At 43.0% G+C, this 20,181-nt stretch overlaps 1 protein-coding gene across 6 annotated transcripts in view; it reads right to left on the minus strand.

Moving 5' to 3' along the window:
- Positions 1-339: 339 nt before the first annotated feature.
- The window catches only part of LOC139265897 (lisH domain-containing protein ARMC9), a 182,921-nt gene continuing 163,079 nt past the window's right edge, over positions 340-20,181 (minus strand). For all 6 annotated transcript variants that reach the window (XM_070883456.1, XM_070883460.1, XM_070883459.1 and 3 more), the window contains one exon: positions 340-928. In XM_070883456.1, the coding sequence (XP_070739557.1) occupies positions 906-928 (23 nt within the window). In that variant the 3' untranslated portion in view covers positions 340-905. The remainder of the gene's footprint in view (positions 929-20,181) is intronic.

Here is a 20,181-nt window from a genome sequence, read left to right on the forward strand (position 1 = left end):
TTTTTTCTCCCTAAATTGGCCTGGGTTTTGCCTCTCCCAGGAGATCACATGGCTCTGGTTGGGGTGGAGTGTAGAATGTTTCAGAATAAGGTGTGTCGCAGTTGTGTGAGGTGGGCTGGGTGCCCTTTGCCTTTCCGTCATCGTTCATAGGTTTATATGTAACCTTTAGGGCTGTTGACCAAGGGCCGTGCGGCTCTTTGTCGACCGGCGTAGACACGATGGTCTGAAATGGCCTCCTTCTGCGCCGTAAATTTCGATGTTTCTATATGCAGGAGCTGCAACAAATGAGAAATTTTAACTGACATCCTCAATAAGTCACGTGATCAAAAACTAAAAATCTTACAGGAGTCATGTTTTATTTCTCTTATTTGATAAAATTACAGTTCACGTCAAATACAACGCAAATACTGCAGATATATAGGCACATATATTTTAAAACCAATGTCTCCACTAAAATAGCAGTTATTTCAGACAAATTCACCACGCGATCTTATTATACACTGAGAGCAATAATCTTTTATTCATTTCATTATCACAGCAGTATGATGACAAACAAGAACATTCCTCCACTAAGTATTACAGTACAAATGAACAAAGCTCAAGATTTAAACTATCAAAAACAGAAATTAAGAATTTCCCATAATAAAAATACCAACATATGAAAGTAATAAAGAACAAAAGGATAAATTATTTATTTTCTGAAATTATTGCCAAAGAATTCTGTTCATCATGTTACATGAATAGCACATGCTGTCTCTGGACGCACAATCCCTCTATTGTTTTGTATTATTCCACTGAATTTTGTACTCCAGTTCTGTAGATAGCATGTGATGAGTAGGATCATTACAGGAAGTTGGCGACGTAGTGAAGCATTCAGCAGGTGATTCCTGAGGAAAGATCTATTGTCATTTCCTGTATGACTGGCTGCCTACAAAAGGAACAAACAAGTTGAATTTAGATGCAAACAGCTTTAACCCTGTTATCCTGAAATCAGGCTTTTGCCTATTCCTTGTTTACTAAATGCATCATTTATGAAAACAAGTGTGTAAAGCTGACAGAGATTTAAAAATGCGTGCAAGGGAGAAAAAGCAAAAGTAGAGACAAGGGTCTAGAAATTCAGCCACACAGTGACTGTTTGTTGGGCACTAAACAATCTCCTAAGCCTAAGATATGGTGGGCAGGAAGCGCACGCTCACTACAAGCCAGAAGTGCATTGCCTGCCATATTGGTAAAGATCAAAAAATTGGCATGCAGTAACCTGTTAGGCCCTCTCTGCAAGATTAGTTTGCCCCGAGGCATCTGGCACCGACTATACTCCGGAAAATTGGGTCTATGTATGGCCTAACAAGTAAGTTACAACCCATAAGGTAAGTATATTAGGGTGTGGGAGTGAGGGGTAAATTTGGGGCAGGGTGTGAGTGATATGTTTTTAAAATATACTCGCTTGAATGTGGAGCCGGGAGAAGCGGAGTGCTCTTCCTGACCCCACATTCAAACAACGTGGGTCACTGCCGGATACCGACCCCCACTTCTGATCGCCCCTCTTCCCAGTCGCCCCCCTTCTTCACGAATCTGAGTGCCACTGCAACGCCAGCCGCAGCCCATGCTTCTATTGTGCTCCGTCAGCACATAGGATATACAGTATAGAAACAGGCCATTCGATCCAAGCAGTGTTTATGCTCCACTCGAGCCTCCTCCCGTCTTTCTTCATTTAACTCTATCAGCATAACCCTCTATTCCCTTCTCCCTCATTCTTATATAACCGTCCCTTAAATGCATCTATACTATTCGCTTCAGCCCTGTGGTAGCGAGTTCCACATTGTCCCCATTCTCTGGGTAAAGAAGTTTCTTCTGAATTCCTATTTGATTTCTTGGTGACTATCTTATATTAGTGGCCTCTAGTTTTGCTCTTCCCCACAAGTGGAAACACTCCCTCTGTCTCTACTCTCCTTGTTTCGAGGGACTGCCTATGATGATGATGACTCTATTAAATCCTTTCATAATTTTAAAGACCTCCATTAGGTCATCTCTCAGCCTTATCTTTTCAAGAAAAAAAAAAGAGACCCAGCCTGTTCATCCTTTCCTGATAGACCTATACCCTTGCATTTCTGGTATCATCCTTGTAAATCTTCTCTGCACCCTCTTCAGTGCTTCTATATCCTTTTTTATAATCATCATCATAGGCAGTCCCTTGAAATTGAGGAAGACTTCCACTCTAAAAGTGAGTTAGCTCTCAGGTGACTGGACAGTCCAATACGGGAATTACAGTCTCTGTAGTAGGTGGGACAGACAGTCGTTGAAGGAAACGGTGGATGGGGAATCTGGTTTGCCGCACGCTGTTTGCGCTTGTTTTCTGCATGTTCTTGGCGACGAGACTCGAGGTGGTCAGCACCCTCCCAGATGCTCTTCCTCCACTTAGGGCGATCTTTGGCCAAGGATTCCTAGGTGTCGGTGGAGATGTTGCACTTTATCAAGGAGGCTTTGAGGGTCTTTTTTTTAATAGTCTGGCGACCAGAATAGTACGCAGTACTCCAAGCGTGGTCTAACCAAGGATCGATACAAGTTTGACATAACTTCACTACTTTTCAATTCTATCCCTCTAGAAATAAACCCTAGTGCTTGGTTTGCTTTTTTATGGCCTTATTAACCTGTGTCTTTGATTTGCGTATTTGTACTCTGAAATCCCTTTGCTCCTCTACCTCACCCAGACTCTCACCCTCCAAGTAATATATGACCTCCCTATTCTTATTACCAAAATGTAATACCTCACATTTATTTTTGTTGAAATTCATTTGCTAATTTTTGCCCAATCTGCAAGTTTATTAAGGTTTTCCTTTAATTTGTTGCAATCCTCCTCAGTTTTGACTCTCCCCTCCCACGGCCCCACTCCCCCAATTTGGTGTCATCCGCAAATTTAGAAATTGTGTTTTTGATTCCAAAGTCTAAATCGTTAATATAAATTGTGAACAACAGTATCCCAGCATTGATCCTTGTGGAACACCACTTCCCACCTTCTGCCGCTCTGAATAGCCACCCTTTACTCCTACTCTCTGCTTACTGTCTTGAAGCCAGCTAGCTATGCATTCTGCTGCTTCTTATTAGGCGGTCCCTCGTATTGAGGATGACTTGCTTCCACCAAAAAGGGATGAGTTCACAGGTGTTTCAATGAAGGACCAAATATTCCAGGTCCCGAACTGCATATTGAAAGGTGGAAGATGCCTGTGCGTGGATTTTTTTAATGTGTGGTGGCCATTGCACACCAGCCACCACTCGTGCTTGACAGAGCTAGGTCTTGGTCCAGTGGCAAGGATTAACCAAGATTAACCAGCTCTGCTGCGCGGACCTAGTGTGCACACATATCGCTGTGTGGGCTGGCCCATGCTGCCCCTATGCCCTCGCCTCCTCTGGGCCCTGAACACGCCTCTCCTGGGCCCCAATCACGTCGCTCTATAATCTCTCGTTGCTCCTTCGCCCCGACCTCACCGCTCCTGCTGTACCTGCCCACGCTCCACTTAGTGACCTGGATTTTGGTGACGTCCAATCCAGTCGCCCTCTTCACAGCCGTCGCCCTCCCGAACCAGCTCGCGCTATACCTTGCAGTGGCATGCTCCTTTAATGGCCCCGACCTGCCGCAGATGGTTCCTCGCAGATCGGGGCCTTACTGTGGGTCGGGCTGCTGCATCTCCTCCTTTTATGGCTCGACCTGCCGCAGATGGTTCCTCGCAGATCGGGGCCTTACTGTGGGTCGGGCTGCTGCATCTCCTCCTTTTATGGCCCCGACCTGCCGCAGATGGTTCCTCACAGGTTGGGGCCTTGCTGTGGCCTGTGCCGCCGCACCTGCTTGTCCCCTGACTCCGCACTCTCTTACCTTATTCATTAGTCTATTATGTGGTACCTTATCAAAGGCCTTTTGAAAATATAGATAAATTCCATCTACCGCATTACCCTTGTTTACTCTGTTACCTATTCTAAAAATTCAATGATGTTGGTCAAGCAAGACTTTTCCCTTTGAAATCCTGCTGACTATTCATTATTATATTTTTGGTTTCTAGATGTTCTTCTATTTTTTTCCTTTAGTATGGCTTCCATTATTTTTCCTACCACCGATGTTAAGTTGATTGGTCTATAGTTTCCTGGACATGTTCTATCTCCCTTCTTAAATATAGGTACAGGCAACTCTCAATTATCAGTACACGGATCGAACGGAGAACTCACTGCAACGGCACTATGATTCTGTCCCGTGTACAGCTGCACACTACCATTAAACCCACCCCACACACAGCCCTGCTCTGACACACAGCATTATCACTACACACAGAGGAAGGGCTTTATTTTATAATAAAGTTTAATGCTGTCTCGACCTTAAAGGAATCCTCGTGGAGCAACATTTGTACTTATTGAGCAGGTGCGCTAAGCATGGATCCAACCAGTAATGAAATATGACTAGAGATGGCACGCAGTTTGGGAGTCAAGCCTATGCACGCGGGTCCCTTCTTAAATCCGATTTATTTTATAAAACTTCCAATCAAACTCGTCAATCAAATTAACTCGGACCTGGACAGTCTGTCTGCTCATACTGCAACCCATCCTCACGTATCACTGAGGGTGCCGCCCGACCTCGTGGGTAAGTAAAGCCGAGTCTCATTCGACCTCCAGCGGTTGAAGCCTTTAGACTGTCCATTTTAAGAAAAGGTAGACACAGTATAACACGGGTCTCTTCACTTTATATTAAAATGAATAGGTGGACAATCCCATCCTGGAGTGCACAGAAGCAGAAAAGCATTAAAATATAAATTTGGGACCCAAACATCCTCGGCAAGTACGTGCACTCACCCTAGCAGCAAAATCGTTTAGCCGGAATAGCCCGATCCCCGAGGGCCCCAGATAATCGAGAGTTGCCTGTATTGTGTTAGCTATCTGCCAGTCCTCTGGTACTACACCTATTTTTAACGAATTACTAAATACGTGTAGTAATGCCTCTGGTATCTCTTCCCTAGATTCTTTTAAAATGTGCAGATGTAATCCTTCTGGATCAGAGGTTTTATCATCTTTGAGTTTGATTAGTTTATGTAATATATCTCCTCTTTGTATTTTAAATGCAGTTATCTCATTCAATGTCATGCCCAACTGTTCTATCTCCCTGGTAAATACTGAAGCAATGTAGTTATTTAATATTTCTGCCATCTCTCTATCGCTGCCTGTGGTATTATCTTATCCATCCCTTAGTGACCCTATTCCCATCTCAACCTTCCTTTTTTTATTGATGTGCCTGTAAAATATTTTACCATTTTGTTTTATGTTCTTTCATAATTTAATTTCATAGTTCCTTTTTGCCTTCCTCATTGTTTTTTTTTTACTTCTCTCCTAATTCCTTCATATTCTCCCTTATCATGCTCTCCCCTGTTGTCTATGTACTTAATGTATGCCTCTTTCCTTACGCTCAATTTTCCTTATGGCTTTATTTATCCATGGTCTCTCAGTAGTGTTCAGCATGTTCTTGTTTTTAGCGGAATATATTTTTCCTGGACTCTGTTGAACACCGTTTTAAATGTTTCCTATTGGCATTCTACGTCATTTTTTGCCAATATTGTTGTCCATTTTATTTTTCCAAGTTCTATTTTCAGCCCCATAAAATCATATTTTCTCTAATCTCCTCCTTCTTAGGCAGTCCCCAGGAGTCGAGGATGACTTGTTTCCACACTAAAATGAGTTCTAAGGTGATTATTACCCTGGTCTCTATTATACTTATGTCCTTCTCAATTATTATCTGAAAGTGTATTATATTATGGTCACTATTGCCTAGATCTTCCCATATTTTGACTTCTCTTATCTGTATTGGTTCATTCCCCATTACTGGATCCAATAATGAATCCTTACTTGTTGGGCTTTTTACATATTGGATTAGAAAGGAGTCCTGTACACATTGTGAGCACTCCATTCCCTTATCCCCTTTACCTAACTCTTCTGTCCAATTAATATCGGGGTCGTTGAAAACCCCCATGGATTATTATTCTATGCTTTTTACTCATTTCCCTAATTTGTTTGCATATTTCTTCCTCCACCTCCCTTCCACTATTTGGCTGTCTGTAGACTTGCCTTATTAGTATGTTTGATATTATCTTTTATCTCTAGCCACATGGATTCCATTTCTGTCTTGCTGACAGCTGCATCACGTTTTTCTACTGCCATGATATCCTAATAAGTGATTACATTCCAAAAGTACTTAATTGGCTGTAAAGTGCTTTGAGATGCCCAGTGGCCATGAAAGGCGCTATATAAATGCAAGTCCATCTGTCTTTCACAAGACAGCACTCCCCCAATACCGCACTGAAATGTCAGCCTAGAATATGTGCTCAGGTGCTAGAATGGTACCTCAACCCACATCCAGGACCCTTTGCTACCATTGAGACAAGCTGACAATATAAGTGCGACTGTGTCAGTACATCCAGGCTCTAGAATAATGACAGGTGTGGCCAGTCCACCTTTGATACAATCTCAACTGCCTAGCTTCATTCTATTGCCTCTCTTCTTCCTTCAAATATATTAAATAGACTGTAATACCCACAGTCGAAAGTTTAATTATCCAAAAAAATGTCAGTATCAAAAAAAATTAACAAAAACATACAAAACTCCAAAAATATGAATCCAAAGTGGTCTGTTTGCTTTTAACTTCTCATCACTTTCAGGACAGATCCCACCAACTATCAACACTCATTTTATAGGACTGTGTATTCCTGGTATGAAAATTAACTTCTCATTAGTTAAAAGTCCCATCTGACCGAAAATGATCATGATGTGCATTATGTGTGGAGATTAGCGATCACATTCTCTGCCCCAACTTTCAGTCTCCAACACTGCATTTACCCCACCTGAATGATCAGAAAATTGAACTTGTACTCTCTGGATTTACTGAACATGGTGTTCACCTCAATACAAGGCTGGAAACATTGCCATGTTCAATCTGGCTTCAGATACTGAGAACAGCTTAAAGAAACATTTTGGTTTAAAAAAAAAAGATAATTTTAAATCAATTCAATTACAAGCACGCAAACCAAGCCCAGAGTGACTTTTTATTTCTAAAGGCTGATTTGCTGAATGCACACTCCTGATCATGGAGCCTTGATCGCTGGGAGCACATATTGCAAATTGCAGAAGCACTGCCCAGGATTTTTCACTGATGTCAGCCAGTGGCTCAGTGAATAGCACCCTCAACCTTTGAGTCAGAAGATTGTGGGTTCTAGTCCCAGTCCAGAGATTTGAGTACATAATATACGCTGACACTTGAGTGCAGTACTGTCGGCGGTGTCGTCTTTCGGATGAGATGTTAAACCCGTCTGCCTTCTTAGACGGACGTAAAAGGTTCCATGGCACTATCTCGAAGAAGAGCAGGGGAGTTATCCCCGGTGTCCTGGCCAATATTTATCCCTCAATCAACATCACTGAAACAGATTATCTGGTCATTATCACATTGCTGTTTGTGGGAGCTTGCTGTGCGCACATTGGTTGCTGGGTTTCCCACATTATAACAGTGCTTACATCATTGGCTGTAAAGCGCTTTGGGATGTCTGGTGGTCATGAAAGACGCCACATAAATGCAAGTCTTTCTTTTCTTTCTTTCCATTAGTCGATTTTAAAGGATCAACATTTGCAGCATGTCATTTGTGAAATTGCTAAGAATAGTTTTCACATAGCTTTTTAGTTCAGTCTATTATAAAACATAACACTAATGCAAATTGTAAAACGCTTCTTGAGTAAAAGTTGTCAAATGGAAACTTGTACAGTGTTTTCAGATTTAACTAAACATGGATACACGACAATGTAACTCATTCATTCATACTCATGTTTAACTGACTTGCTTTGTGCTAAATGTTTTGTTTAATTGAGGGTCTGCTGTATAGGCATTTAAATTACTACAAAACATTGATGTTTACATTCTGGTGTTTAAAATGCACTGTGATATATATCCTTTGTCGTGTGATTTTGGGAGTGATCCAGAAAACAGATTATGGATTTGAACCTGAAAATGTTATATAACTGCTCCCAATCATTAGCCTGAATAGATAATCAACCTGTGGTAATTTTGTATAGTGAGGTGTATATTTAATATTTAAAGAAATTGGTGGGTTACTGAAAATAACAGGTTCATGAAATTTAATACTGCACAATATCCAGTGATTTATTGAAAAGCATTCAGCGTTATCTCTGATTTCTGAAATAGTCTTAGTGAAGTAACTGTTATGTTTCAATTCAGATATAGGAGAGGAAATGCTGAAAAGTGCACTGGATGGAGGAACAGCTGCTGTAAGGTGTCAAATGACCCATTATTGTGAGCATTTGTGACTTTGATATGGTCCAGAAAAACATTCCTGGTTACAAAATATTAAAGAGGGACAAAGCAGGGAGGGGGGGGGGGGGAAGAGGATGGTGCTAGTATTAATCAAAGATTTGTTGCGACATTAAAACATATGGATGTTACAAGGGGTGTTGTAAAAGCTGACTCCACCAACCTGTCCTCTCCGCATAGCACTGCCCCCCAGTCATCAAGATTCATGGCGCAGCACTGGACAACGTGGACCACTTCCCTTATCTCGGGAGCCTCCTATCAACAAGAGCAGGCATTGACGACGAGATCCAACAGCCTTCGACCGCCTGAGGAAAAGTGTGTTTGAAGACCAGGCCCTCAAAACGGTCATCAAGCTCATGGTCTACTGGGCGGTAGTAATACCTGCCCTGCTGTATGGCTCAGAGACGTGGATCGTGTACAGTAGACACCTCAAGTCGCTGGAGAAATACCACCAACGATGTCTCTGCAAGATCCTACAAATCCCCTGGGAGGACAGACGCACCAACGTTAGTGTCCTCGTCCAGGCCAACAACTCACGCATTGAAGCACTGACCACACTTGATCAGCTCCGATGGGTGGGCCACATAGTTTGCATGCCAGACACGAGATTCCCAAAGCAAGCGCTCTACTTGGAACTCGTCCACGGCAAACGAGCCAAAGGTGGACAGCGGAAACGTTACAAGGACACCCTCAAAGCCTCCCTGATAAAGTGCGACATCCCCACCGACACCTGGGAGCCCCTGGCCAAAGACCGCCCTAGGTGGAGGAAATGCATCCGGGAGGGCTCTGAGCTCCTCGAGTCTCATCGCCGAGAACATGCAGAAATCAAGCGTAGGCAGCGTGCGGCAAACCAGACTCCCCACCCACCCTTTCCTTCAACCACTGTCTGTCCCACCTGTGACAGAGACTGGTTCTCGTATTGGACTGTACAGCCACCTAAGAACTCTTGCTAAGAATGGAAGCGTCTTCCTCGATTCTGAGGGACTGCCCATAATGATGATGTAAAAGCTGAATCTAATTGGTTAGCGATACGGGGCCTGTAACTGCTGCAAGGGCATGTTCAGCAGCGAACGATGTTAATTGGATTTTTGAGCTGCTTGATAACATCGCACTATATTTGTGTCGCAAATTGCTGGAAGGTTGATCTGTTCGGATCAATGCCGAAACAGGGACCTCATGGATGACGTGCCCAATAGCTTCTCTCGCAGACCAACCACATGACACTATTAAAAGTTGAAAACAGACACCATAACTCAGCGTGGCACGGAGATGTGAGTAACTTCCAATTTCTGAAATTACCTTAAATCAATGTTAAAAATGGTAATAAAATTTTAAAAAACCGTTGAAAAGTGTAGTGAAAAGTAATTTACAATATTTTGCATACTTTTCCATAGAAATGTTGCAAGATGAGACCAAAAGGAGCTCTCCAAACTTTGGCTATGAGGCCCTATAGAAACAAGGTGGAGAGAGCGAATGCTGAGATTGAGGGCTGCTACAAAACAAGTCACGTGGCACGGAGGGAGGTCGCAGAGACCCTGAGTGCGACATTAACGGTCCCACAAACGGGGACTAATGTTGCAAGAAGTATGACCTGACTAGGGCAAGCAAGGTAAACATAGAAACATAGAAACATAGAAAATAGGTGCAGGAGCAGGCCTTCGAACCCGCACCACCATTCAATATGATCATGGCTGATCATGCAACTTCAGTACCCCAACTCCTGCTTTCTCTCCATACCCCTTGATCCCTTTAGCCGTAAGGCCCATATCTAACTCCCTCTTGAATATATCCAATGAACTGGCATCAACAACTTTCTGTGGTAGAGAATTCCACAGGTTCACAATTCTCTGGGTGAAAAAGTTTCTCCTCATCTCAGTCCTAAATGGCTCACCCCTTATCCTTAGACTGCGTCCCCTGGTTCTGGACTTCCCCAACATCGGGAACATTCTTCCTGCATCTAACCTGTCCAATCCCGTCAGAATTTTATATGCTTCTATGAGATCCCCTCTCATTCTTCTAAATTCCAGTGAATACAGGCCCAAACGATCCAGTCTCTCCTCATATGTCAGTCCTGCCATCCCGGGAATCAGTCTGGTGAACCTTCGCTGCACTCCCTCAACAGCAAGAATGTCCTTCCTCAGATTAGGAGACCAAAACTGAACACAAAATTCCAGGTGAGGCCTCATCAAGGCCCTGTACAACTGCAGTAAGACCTCCCTGCTCCTATATTCAAATCCCCTAGCTATGAAGGCCAATATGCCATTTGCCTTCTTCACCGCCTGCTGTACCTGCATGCCAACTTTCAATGACTGATGTATCATTACACCCAGGTTTCGTTGCACCTCCCCTTTTCCGAATCTGTCATCATTCAGATAATAGTCTGTCTCTCTGTTTTTACCACCAAAGTGGATAACCTCACATTTATCCACATTATACTGCATCTGCCTTGCATTTGCCAACTCACCCATCCTGTCCAAGTCACCCTGCAGCCTCTTAGCATCCTCCTCACAGCTCACACCGCCACCTAGCTTCGTGTCATCTGTAAACTTGGAGATAGTATACTCAATTCCTTCATCTAAATCATTGATGTATATTGTACATAGCTGGGGTCCCAGCACTGAGCTCTGCGGCACCCCACTAGTCACTGCCTGCCATTCTGAAAAGAACCCGTTTATCCCGACTCTCTGCTTCCTGTCTGCCAACCAGTTCTCTATCCACGTCAGTACATTACCAGCAATACTATGTGCTTTAATTTTGCACACCAATCTCTTGTGTGGGACCTTGTCAAAAGCCTTTTGAAAGTCCAAATATACCACATCCACTGGTTCTCTCTTGTCCACTCTACTAGTTACATCCTCAAAAAAATTCCAGAAGATTTGTCAAGCATGATTTCCCCTTCATAAATCTATGCTGACTTGGATCGATCCTGTCCCTGCTTTCCAAATGCGCTGCTATTTCATCCTTAATAATTGATTCCAACATTTTCCCCACTACTGATGTCAGGCTAACCGGTCTATAATTACCCGCTTTCTCTCTCCCTCCCTTTTTAAAAAGTGATGTTACATTAGCTACTCTCCAGTCCATAGGAACTGATCCAGAGTCGATATACTGTTGGAAAATGATCACCAATGCATCCACTATTTCTAGGGCCACTTCCTTAAGTACTCTGGGATGCAGACTATCAGGCCCCGTGGATTTATCGGCCTTCAATCCTATCAATTTCCCGCCTAATAAGGATATCCTTCAGTTCCTCCTTCTCACTAGACCCTCAGTCTCCTAGTACTACTGGAAGGTTATTTGTGTTTTCCTTCGTGAAGACAGAACCAAAGTATTTGTTCAATTGGTCTGCCATTTCTTTGTTCCCCATTATAAATTCACCTGAATCCGACTGCAAAGGACCTATGTTTGTCTTCACTAATCTTTTTCTCTTCACATATCTATAGAAGCTTTTGCAGTCAATTTTTATGTTCCCGGCAAGCTTCTTCTCGTACTCTTATTTTCCCCCTCTTAATTAAATCCTTTGTCCTCCTCTGCTGTATTCTAAATTTCTCCCAGTCCTCAGGTTTGCTGCTTTTTCTGGCCAATTTATATATCTCTTCCTTGGATTTAACACTATCCTTAATTTCCCTTGTTAGCCACGTTTGAGCCACCTTCCTCGTTTTATTTTTACTCCAGACAGGGATGTACAATTGCTGAAGTTCATCCATAAGATCTTTAAATGTTTGCCATTGCCTATCCACCGTCAACCCTTTAAGTATCATTTGCCAGTCTAATCTAGCCAATTCATGCCTCAAACCATCGAAGTTACCTTTCCTTGAGTTCAGGACCCTAGTTTCTGAATTAACTGTGTCACTCTCCATCTTAATAAATAATTCTACCATGTTATGGTCACTCTTCCCCAAGGGGTCTCGCACAACAAGATTGCTAATTAGTCCTTTCTCATTATACATCACGCAGTCTAGGATGGCCAGCTCCCTGGATGGTTCCTCGACATATTGGTCTAGAAAACCATCCCTAATACACTCCAGGAAATCCTCCTCCACCGCATTGCTACCAGTTTGGTTAGCCCAATCTATATGTAGATTAAAGTCACCCATGATAACTGCTGTACCTTTATTGCATGCATCCCTAATTTCTTGTTTGATGCTGTCCCCAACCTTACGATACTGTTTGGTGGTCCACAACTCCCACTAGCGTTTTCTGCCCCTTGGTATTCCGTAGCTCCACCCATACCGATTCCACATCATCCAAGCTAATGTCCTTTCTTACTATTGCATTAATTTCCTCTTTAACCAGCAATGCCACCCCATCTCCTTTTCCTTTCTGTCTATCTTTCCTAAATGTTGAATACCCCTGGATGTTGAGTCCCTAGCCTTGGTCACCCTGGAGCCATGTCTCCGTGATGCCAATTACATCATACCCATTAACTGCTATCTGCGCAGTTAATTCGTCCACCTTATTCCGAATTCTCCTCGCATTGAGGCACAGAACCTTCAGGCTTGTCTTTCTAACACACTTTGCCCCTTTAGAATTTTGCTGTAATGTGGCCCTTTTTGCTTTTTGCCTTAGGTTTCTCTGCCCTCCACTTTTACTTTTCTTCTTTCTATCTTTTGCTTTTGCCCCCATTCTACTTCCCTCTGTCTCCCTGCATAGGTTCCCATCCCCCTGCCATATTAGTTTAACTCCTCCCCAACAGCACTAGCAAACACTCCCCCTAGGACATTGGTTCCGGTCCTACCCAGGTGCAGACCGTCCGGTTTGTACTGGTCCCACCTCCCCCAGAACTGGTTCCAATGTCGCAGGAATTTGAATCCCTCCCTTCTGCACCACTCCTCAAGCCACGTATTCATCTGAGCTATCCTGCGATTCCTACTCTGACTAGCACGTGGCACTGGTAGCAATCCTGCGATTACTACTTTTGAGGTCCTATTTTTTAATTTAGCTCCTAGCTCCCTAAATTCATCTTGTAGGACCTCATCCTGTTTTTTTTACCTATATCGTTGGTACCTATATGCACCACGACAACTGGTTCATACACTGAGAGGGACAAGGCGCTGGTGCACGAAGGACTAGGATGCCTCTCTTATGCAGAGTCCACGTCCCCCTGCTCCATCTCACCCTCAGCGATCCTTCAGGCATGCTTCGGACTGTACAACAAGTAAATAGTTTGGGAAGTAAGGAATAATTTGGAAAGCTTTTACAGTTGTTTTTGATGTTGTTGCTTTTTAAATTATTTTTGGTGTTTTTTTAAACAATTTAATAAGTTGTTTGGAACTTTTTGCAATGTAGAATTTTTTTTAAATGCTGTTGACCAAATTTACATTTCATGGGCTCAATTTTCCCCAATGCTGTTTTTTTGATATACTCCAAGAATTACACCCGTTTTTTTAGACCCCGACTACTCCAAAAAAATAACTAGCAAGTTTTCCTGTTCTATTTTTTGAAATTGGCGCTGCGCAGCCGGTCCTTTAGCTTTGCAGGGTGGAGCCTAATGTCTGCGCTGAAAAAACGATGCATCCCCTTCTGCGCATGCGCAGAAAAAAAAGATGCATTTGACATGATTGCTATGGGTGCGAATGCCCAGTACAGCGTCCAGTCTACATTCGGTCATTTTTAAAGAGTCAATTGTGTGTGAGAACTTTAATTCTCATTGGAAAAATTGTAGCTGCAATACAAGATGCAACGCGGCTCAAGGACCAAGAATTTCTTAGAGGATGAAGTGGAGGCACTAATTACTGTAATTGAGGCCAGATGGGACAAGCTGGACACCAGCAGAGGTCACATAAAAGTTTCACCAAATAAATGAAGAAACACTGGAACCAACTTGCAGAAGATTACTGTGCAATGGTGACCACTCCGAGGTCTGGAGGCCAGTGAAAAAGGCGGCTTCCACACTCTCCCTGCCACTGCCCACCTCCCCCCCATTTGATGCTGCTGCTGCATAGTGTAAGGGTTCTCATCCCTTCAGTTTGGCTTCCACACAACCCCCCCAACCCCCACCCCACGGGCTTCTTTTGAAGCTGAGCCGAGCCACAAGCCCATGTCTGGGCAAGGGACCAATTCTGCCAGTTGATGCTCTGACCCTCGAGCCTGGTTTGGAGACGTTCGTTGGTGGAGTAGCATGTTGAAGAAAATCCAAAATTAAAGAATTGCATTAAACTTCCGTTTTCTGCATTTTAAGTGTGAAAAATATTAAGCTTCATGATGCATATTTAATGTATTCTTGACCCCCTCCAAACTTTGCCTAAAAACAATGGAATATTTCTGTGCCGATTTTTTTTAATGTGCAGTGGTTTTTCTTAAGTGCCTAGAAGGTTTTTTTGGGAGTGGTCACATACACTGTCCTAGGAGAAATGTAAATTGGCCAAACTTGCATAAATGTGAAAAGCTGGCACAGATATCAGGTTACATAAGAAAATAAGAAATACGAGCAGAAGTAGGCCATGCGACCCCTCGAGCCTGCTCCACCATTTAATACGATCATGGCTGATCCGATCATGGACTCAGGTCCACTTCCCTGCCCGCTCCCCATAACCCGTTATTCCCTTATCAGTTAAGAAACTGTCTATCTCTGCCTTAAATTTATTCAATCACCCAGCTTCCACAGCTCTCTGAGGCAGTGAATTCCACAGATTTACAACCCTCTGAGATGAGGAGGAATTTCTTCTCTGTTTTAAATGTGGACTCCTTATTCTAAGATTATGCCCCCTAGTTCTAGTCTCCCTATCAGTGGAAACATCCTCTCTGCATCCACCTTGTCAAGCCCCCTCATAATCTTATACGTTTCGATAAGATCACCTCTCATTCTTCTGAATTCCAATGAATAGAGGCCCAACCTCCTCAACCTTTCCTCATAAGTCAACCCCCTCATCTCCGGAATCAACCTAGTGAACCTTCTCTGACCTGCCTTCAAAGCAAGTATATCCTTTCTTAAATATGGAAACCAAAACTGTACACGGTATTCCAGGTGTGGCCTCACCAATACCCTGTATAATTGTAGCAAGACTTCCCTGCTTTTATACTCCATCCCCTTTGCAATAAAGGCCAAGATTCCATTGGGCTTCCTGATCAATTGCTGTACCTGCATACTAACCTTTTGTGTTTCATGCACCAGGACCCCCAGGTCCCACAGTACTGCAGCACTTTGCAATTGTTCTCCATTTAAATAATAACTTACTCTTTGATTTTTTTCTGCCAAAGTGCATGACCTCACACTTTCCAACGTTACACTCCATCTGCCAAATTTTTGCCCATTCACTTAGCCTGTCTATGTCCTTTTGCAGGTTTTTTGTGTCCTCCTCACACATTGCTTTACCTCCCATCTTTGTATCGTCAGCAAACTTGGCTACGTTACACTCAATCCCTTCTTCCAAGTCATTAATATAGATTGTAAATAGTTGGGTTCCCAGCTCTGATCCCTGCGGCACCCCACTCGTAACTGATTGCCAAATCGAGAACCTATTTATTCCGACACTCTGTTCTCTGTTAGTTAGCCAATCCTCTATCCATGCTAATATATTACCCCCAACCCAGTGAACTTTTATCTTGTGCAGTAACCTTTTATGTGGCACCTTGTCAAATGCCTTCTGGAAGTCCAAATACACCACATCCACTGGTTCCCCTTTATCCAACCTGTTCATTACATCCTCAAAGAATTCCAGCAAGTTTGTCAAATATGACTTCCCCTTCATAAATTCATGCTGACTCTGCCTGACTGAATTATGTTTTTCCAAATATCCTGCTACTGCTTCTTTAATAATGGACTCCAACATTTTCCCAACCGCAGATGTTAGACTAACTGGTCTATAGTTTCCTGCTTTTTCTCTGCCTCCTTTTTTAAATAGGGGTTACACCCACTATAAACGCAAAAAAAACCTAACCTAAAAAAAAATCTTAACTAACTGAGTTACGCTGGCGCACAATCTTTCAGGAAACTTGGATTTTTAAATTTAGGCCAAAAAAAACGGCGCTGATCACTGGAAAATTGAACCCATAGTGTTGTTACAGGAGAACTTTTGCTAAATTTATAAAACTAACCACTACTTTTCAATTGATTACCTCAAAACAGTGTTACCGCTGCTGTTTTGTTCACAGGCAGTGATGTATACATGTTCATTGTAGAATGTTTATTTATCACTGTTAATAAAGTCCTGTCATATAAATTTTTCTGCGTTATTTGCACAACACTCATCATCATAGGCAATCCCTCGAAATCGAGGAAGACTTGCTTCCACTCTCAAAGTGAGTTCTCAGGTGACTGCACAGTCCAATATGGGAATTCTAGTCTCTGTCACAGGTGGGACAGACAGTCGTTGAAGGAAAGGGTGGGTGGGGAGCATGGTTTGCCGCACGCTCCTTCCGCTGCCTGCACTTGTTTTCTGCATCTTGTCGGCGACGAGACTCGAGGTGCTCAGCACCCTCCCAGATATTCTTCCTCCACTTAGGGCAGTCTTTGGCCAGGGATTCCCAGGTGTCGATGGGGATGTTGCACTTTATCAAGGAGACTTTGAGGGTGTCCTTGAAACTTTTCCTCTGCCCACCTGGGGATCGTTTGCCACGTAGGAGTTGAGTAGAGCGCTTGCTTTGGGAGTCTTGTGTTGAGCATGCGGACAATGTGGCCCGCTCAACGGAGCTAGTCGAGTGTGGTCAGTGCTTCGATGCTGAGGATGTTGGCCTGATCTAGAACACTGATGTTAGTGCATCTATCCTCCCAGGGGATTTGCAGGATCTTACGGAGATATCGTTGGTGGTATTTCTCCAGCGATTTGAGGTATCGACTGTATATGGTCCATGTCTCTGAGCCATACAGGAGGGGGGTATTACTACAGCCCTGTAGACCAAAAGCTTGGTGCCTGATTTGAGGGCCTGGTCTTCGAACACTCTCTTCCTTAGGCGACCGAAGGTTGCACTGGCGGCGGTGTAGAACCTCGTCGTCAATGTCTGCCCTTGCTGATTACGTAGATTCCCAAGGTATGGAAAGTGGTTCACATTGTCCAAGGCTGTGCCATGGGTTTTGATGACCGGCGGGTAGTGCTGTGCGGCGGGGTCAGGTTGGTGGAGGACCTTTGTCTTACGGATGTTTAGTGTAAGGCCCATGCTTTTGTACGCCTCGGTGAAGATGTTGACGATGTCTTGGAGTTCAGCCTCTGAATGTGCGCAGACGCAAGCGTCGTCCGCGTATGTATTTCGATGAGAGAATGGGATGGTCTTGAATCTAGCCTGGAGGCGACGAAGGTTGAACAGGTTCCCACTGGTTCTATAGTTTAGTTCCACTCCAGCAAGGAGCTTGTTGAGCTTGAGGCTACAACCTTTGACACTTTGCTGGGGATATACTGTAAGGCACCGGAAGTGTGATTTAAGCTCCCCAATTGTCCTCTCTACTTCAGAATAACAAAATATTCTACCAACCTCAACTGGACCTGCAAGATGCTCCAGACACATTTGATATTTCATGGAAATTTTACTCTACACGACTGAAATAAAAAAAGTGAGTGCTGATGCCACAGGCAATTACTTCACTGACCTCTCAGTCTGCCAGATCACAACTCCTGCATGAACTGTGCGTATGTAAATCTCACACTTCCAATAAGATAACTCCTAGACCATGTCAGCCTGCATCTATGTTATCCAGTTTGCTAGGCCAGAATAGTGGAAGTATACTAAAACTGTCAGCTGTGATAGTTTGTTCCCAAAATTCTGACATCAAAATGACCTTTTTACTGTCTGTATATGCACACAAACACTATCAATTGTTATCCGTGTCTTCACCACTGTGTGCATAAATTGGGTCGATGCATGTGCAGAAAATTTCTCGTCAAAAAATATCCTTTTTCTCAATTTTCAAAGATGAGATCTTTGCTGTACTGCTCAGTACTGTACGATAAGAAACTGTTCCCACTATTAATAGAGTTTATACCACAAGCAATTAGATTGGGAACTTGGAACTGAATAATCAGATGCAATTATAACCAATATTTTAACCGCAATGTCTATTTAACCACGTGTTATCATGGCAATGTATTTTTGTTCTCGTTAAAAGAATAAGCTGAAAGCTTTGTGAGTAGGTGCAGTAAATTAATAATCCCTGCTGCATTAGTCAAACTCCTTTGCATCGTAATTGATCTTACATAAGTGAAACAGAAGCATAATGGGCCACGACTATGGTCTGTGGAGGTTAACCCTTTGCCACTTGAATAATTACTTCCCCCAATAAACTAACTTAAAACATATTTAATCTCCTCTTACTGAAGTTATGCACACAGCTAGAGCCTTGAACCTTCTTCATATTGAATCTTATAATCCTTCAACTCCGTCAGTAAGCCTGTAGATCGAATGCAGCTACTCTATTTACATTGCTATCTATGTGGAGCAACTTGATTTTTTTTGGAGTATCTTAAAAATCATAATTCTGCACATTTAATTTGTGCCAGTGTAAGTAAGTTAGTTAGGATTTTTTTTTAGTTGAGTTTTTTTTTCCAAAAGGGGGCGTTACCAGCCACCTATGCCTGTTTTGGCCATTTAAGCTAGTTTGGACAGCTAATAGTTGCTCCAAACTAACTTAGGCCAGCGTATGTGGCCACTTGTGGCTCGCACAGAAAACCCTTGCGGAGAGTTCAGAAATCATCGCTGTTAAGTACATTTGAAGCACCAAACACTGAACAAAGCACAAAAATAAGCATTCAATAACAAATAAAAAATAAAGGAAGCTGAGAGGACCTGCACGAAGCATCAAGATTTACAAAGCACAAAGCAAAGCACAAAAAGTAATAAGCAATTAATTAACAAATAACAAATAAAAAATAGAAGTCCTATCTTTATGTGAAAGGAAGGCAGAGGGCTGCCGATGACGGAGCCCATTTGGCCAAGGATAGGGGTGGCGCCCTTCGGGCCCCTCCCACACAGCCTGCAGAGCACACTCACAGATTCTGGGGGCGAGGAGTTACTGCGCATGCACCCACACTCTAGCACTCATGTGCAGAGGTCCCGGCACTGTTTTCAATGCCGGGACCTGGCTCCGCCCCCGAATCCAGTTGCCACGCTACGCCACCATCGAGGAGAGGCTGGGGAGCGGCCAAACACGACCTGAAGATTCTTGGCGCTTTTGGAGTTCTACAAAAGCGGCGCATCTCTGGTGAGTGCGCCAGAAATCTGTACTAGCCAAATTTGGGTCCTATGTCCTGGATTGTGGCTTGAATCTATAATCTTTTGACTCAAGAGTCATGAATGCTATCAACTAAACCAAGCTGAAGCTTAACCAGAAAGGGAACACATTGCATATACGTTGTATAAGAAATATTGAAAAATAAGTTCACAAAACATAAATCTGGCTCACAACTTTTGTGAGTGCATAAATGTAGTTAAGAATGGATTTTGCAAGGAAGAACAATGATTTCCACCAATCAATAACATGATTAGGCCACCAAATTTCACTGAATACCATGTTATTGCTGCTGAGGAATAACAATTGGTCTATAACCAAAGCAAACTACTTTGAACAGCCTATTTGCAATTCAAAACATTTTACTATTTCAGAGTTTCCAGTTTAGAAAACATTGGGTTGTGATTGGGAAAAGTAACAAAAATCTACGAAAGCTGTTTGGGATATGTACGATCCAACTATATTGCAAATTGTTTGTAGTACTACATTTCCTCCTCAATGCTTGGATTTGCCAATGAAAGCATTAAACAGGAAACAGCAATGACTTATAAAAAAGTAGGATAAAAGATACGAAGAGCACACACTTTCAAAGTCAACAGTTCATAATACAAAATTTCAGAACAATATAAAAATTTGGCAATAAGCAGCATCAGTTTTTATGTTGTCTGCAATTAAGGTG

Source organism: Pristiophorus japonicus, chromosome 6, assembly GCF_044704955.1.
Source record: "Pristiophorus japonicus isolate sPriJap1 chromosome 6, sPriJap1.hap1, whole genome shotgun sequence".
NCBI lineage: Eukaryota > Metazoa > Chordata > Chondrichthyes > Pristiophoridae > Pristiophorus > Pristiophorus japonicus.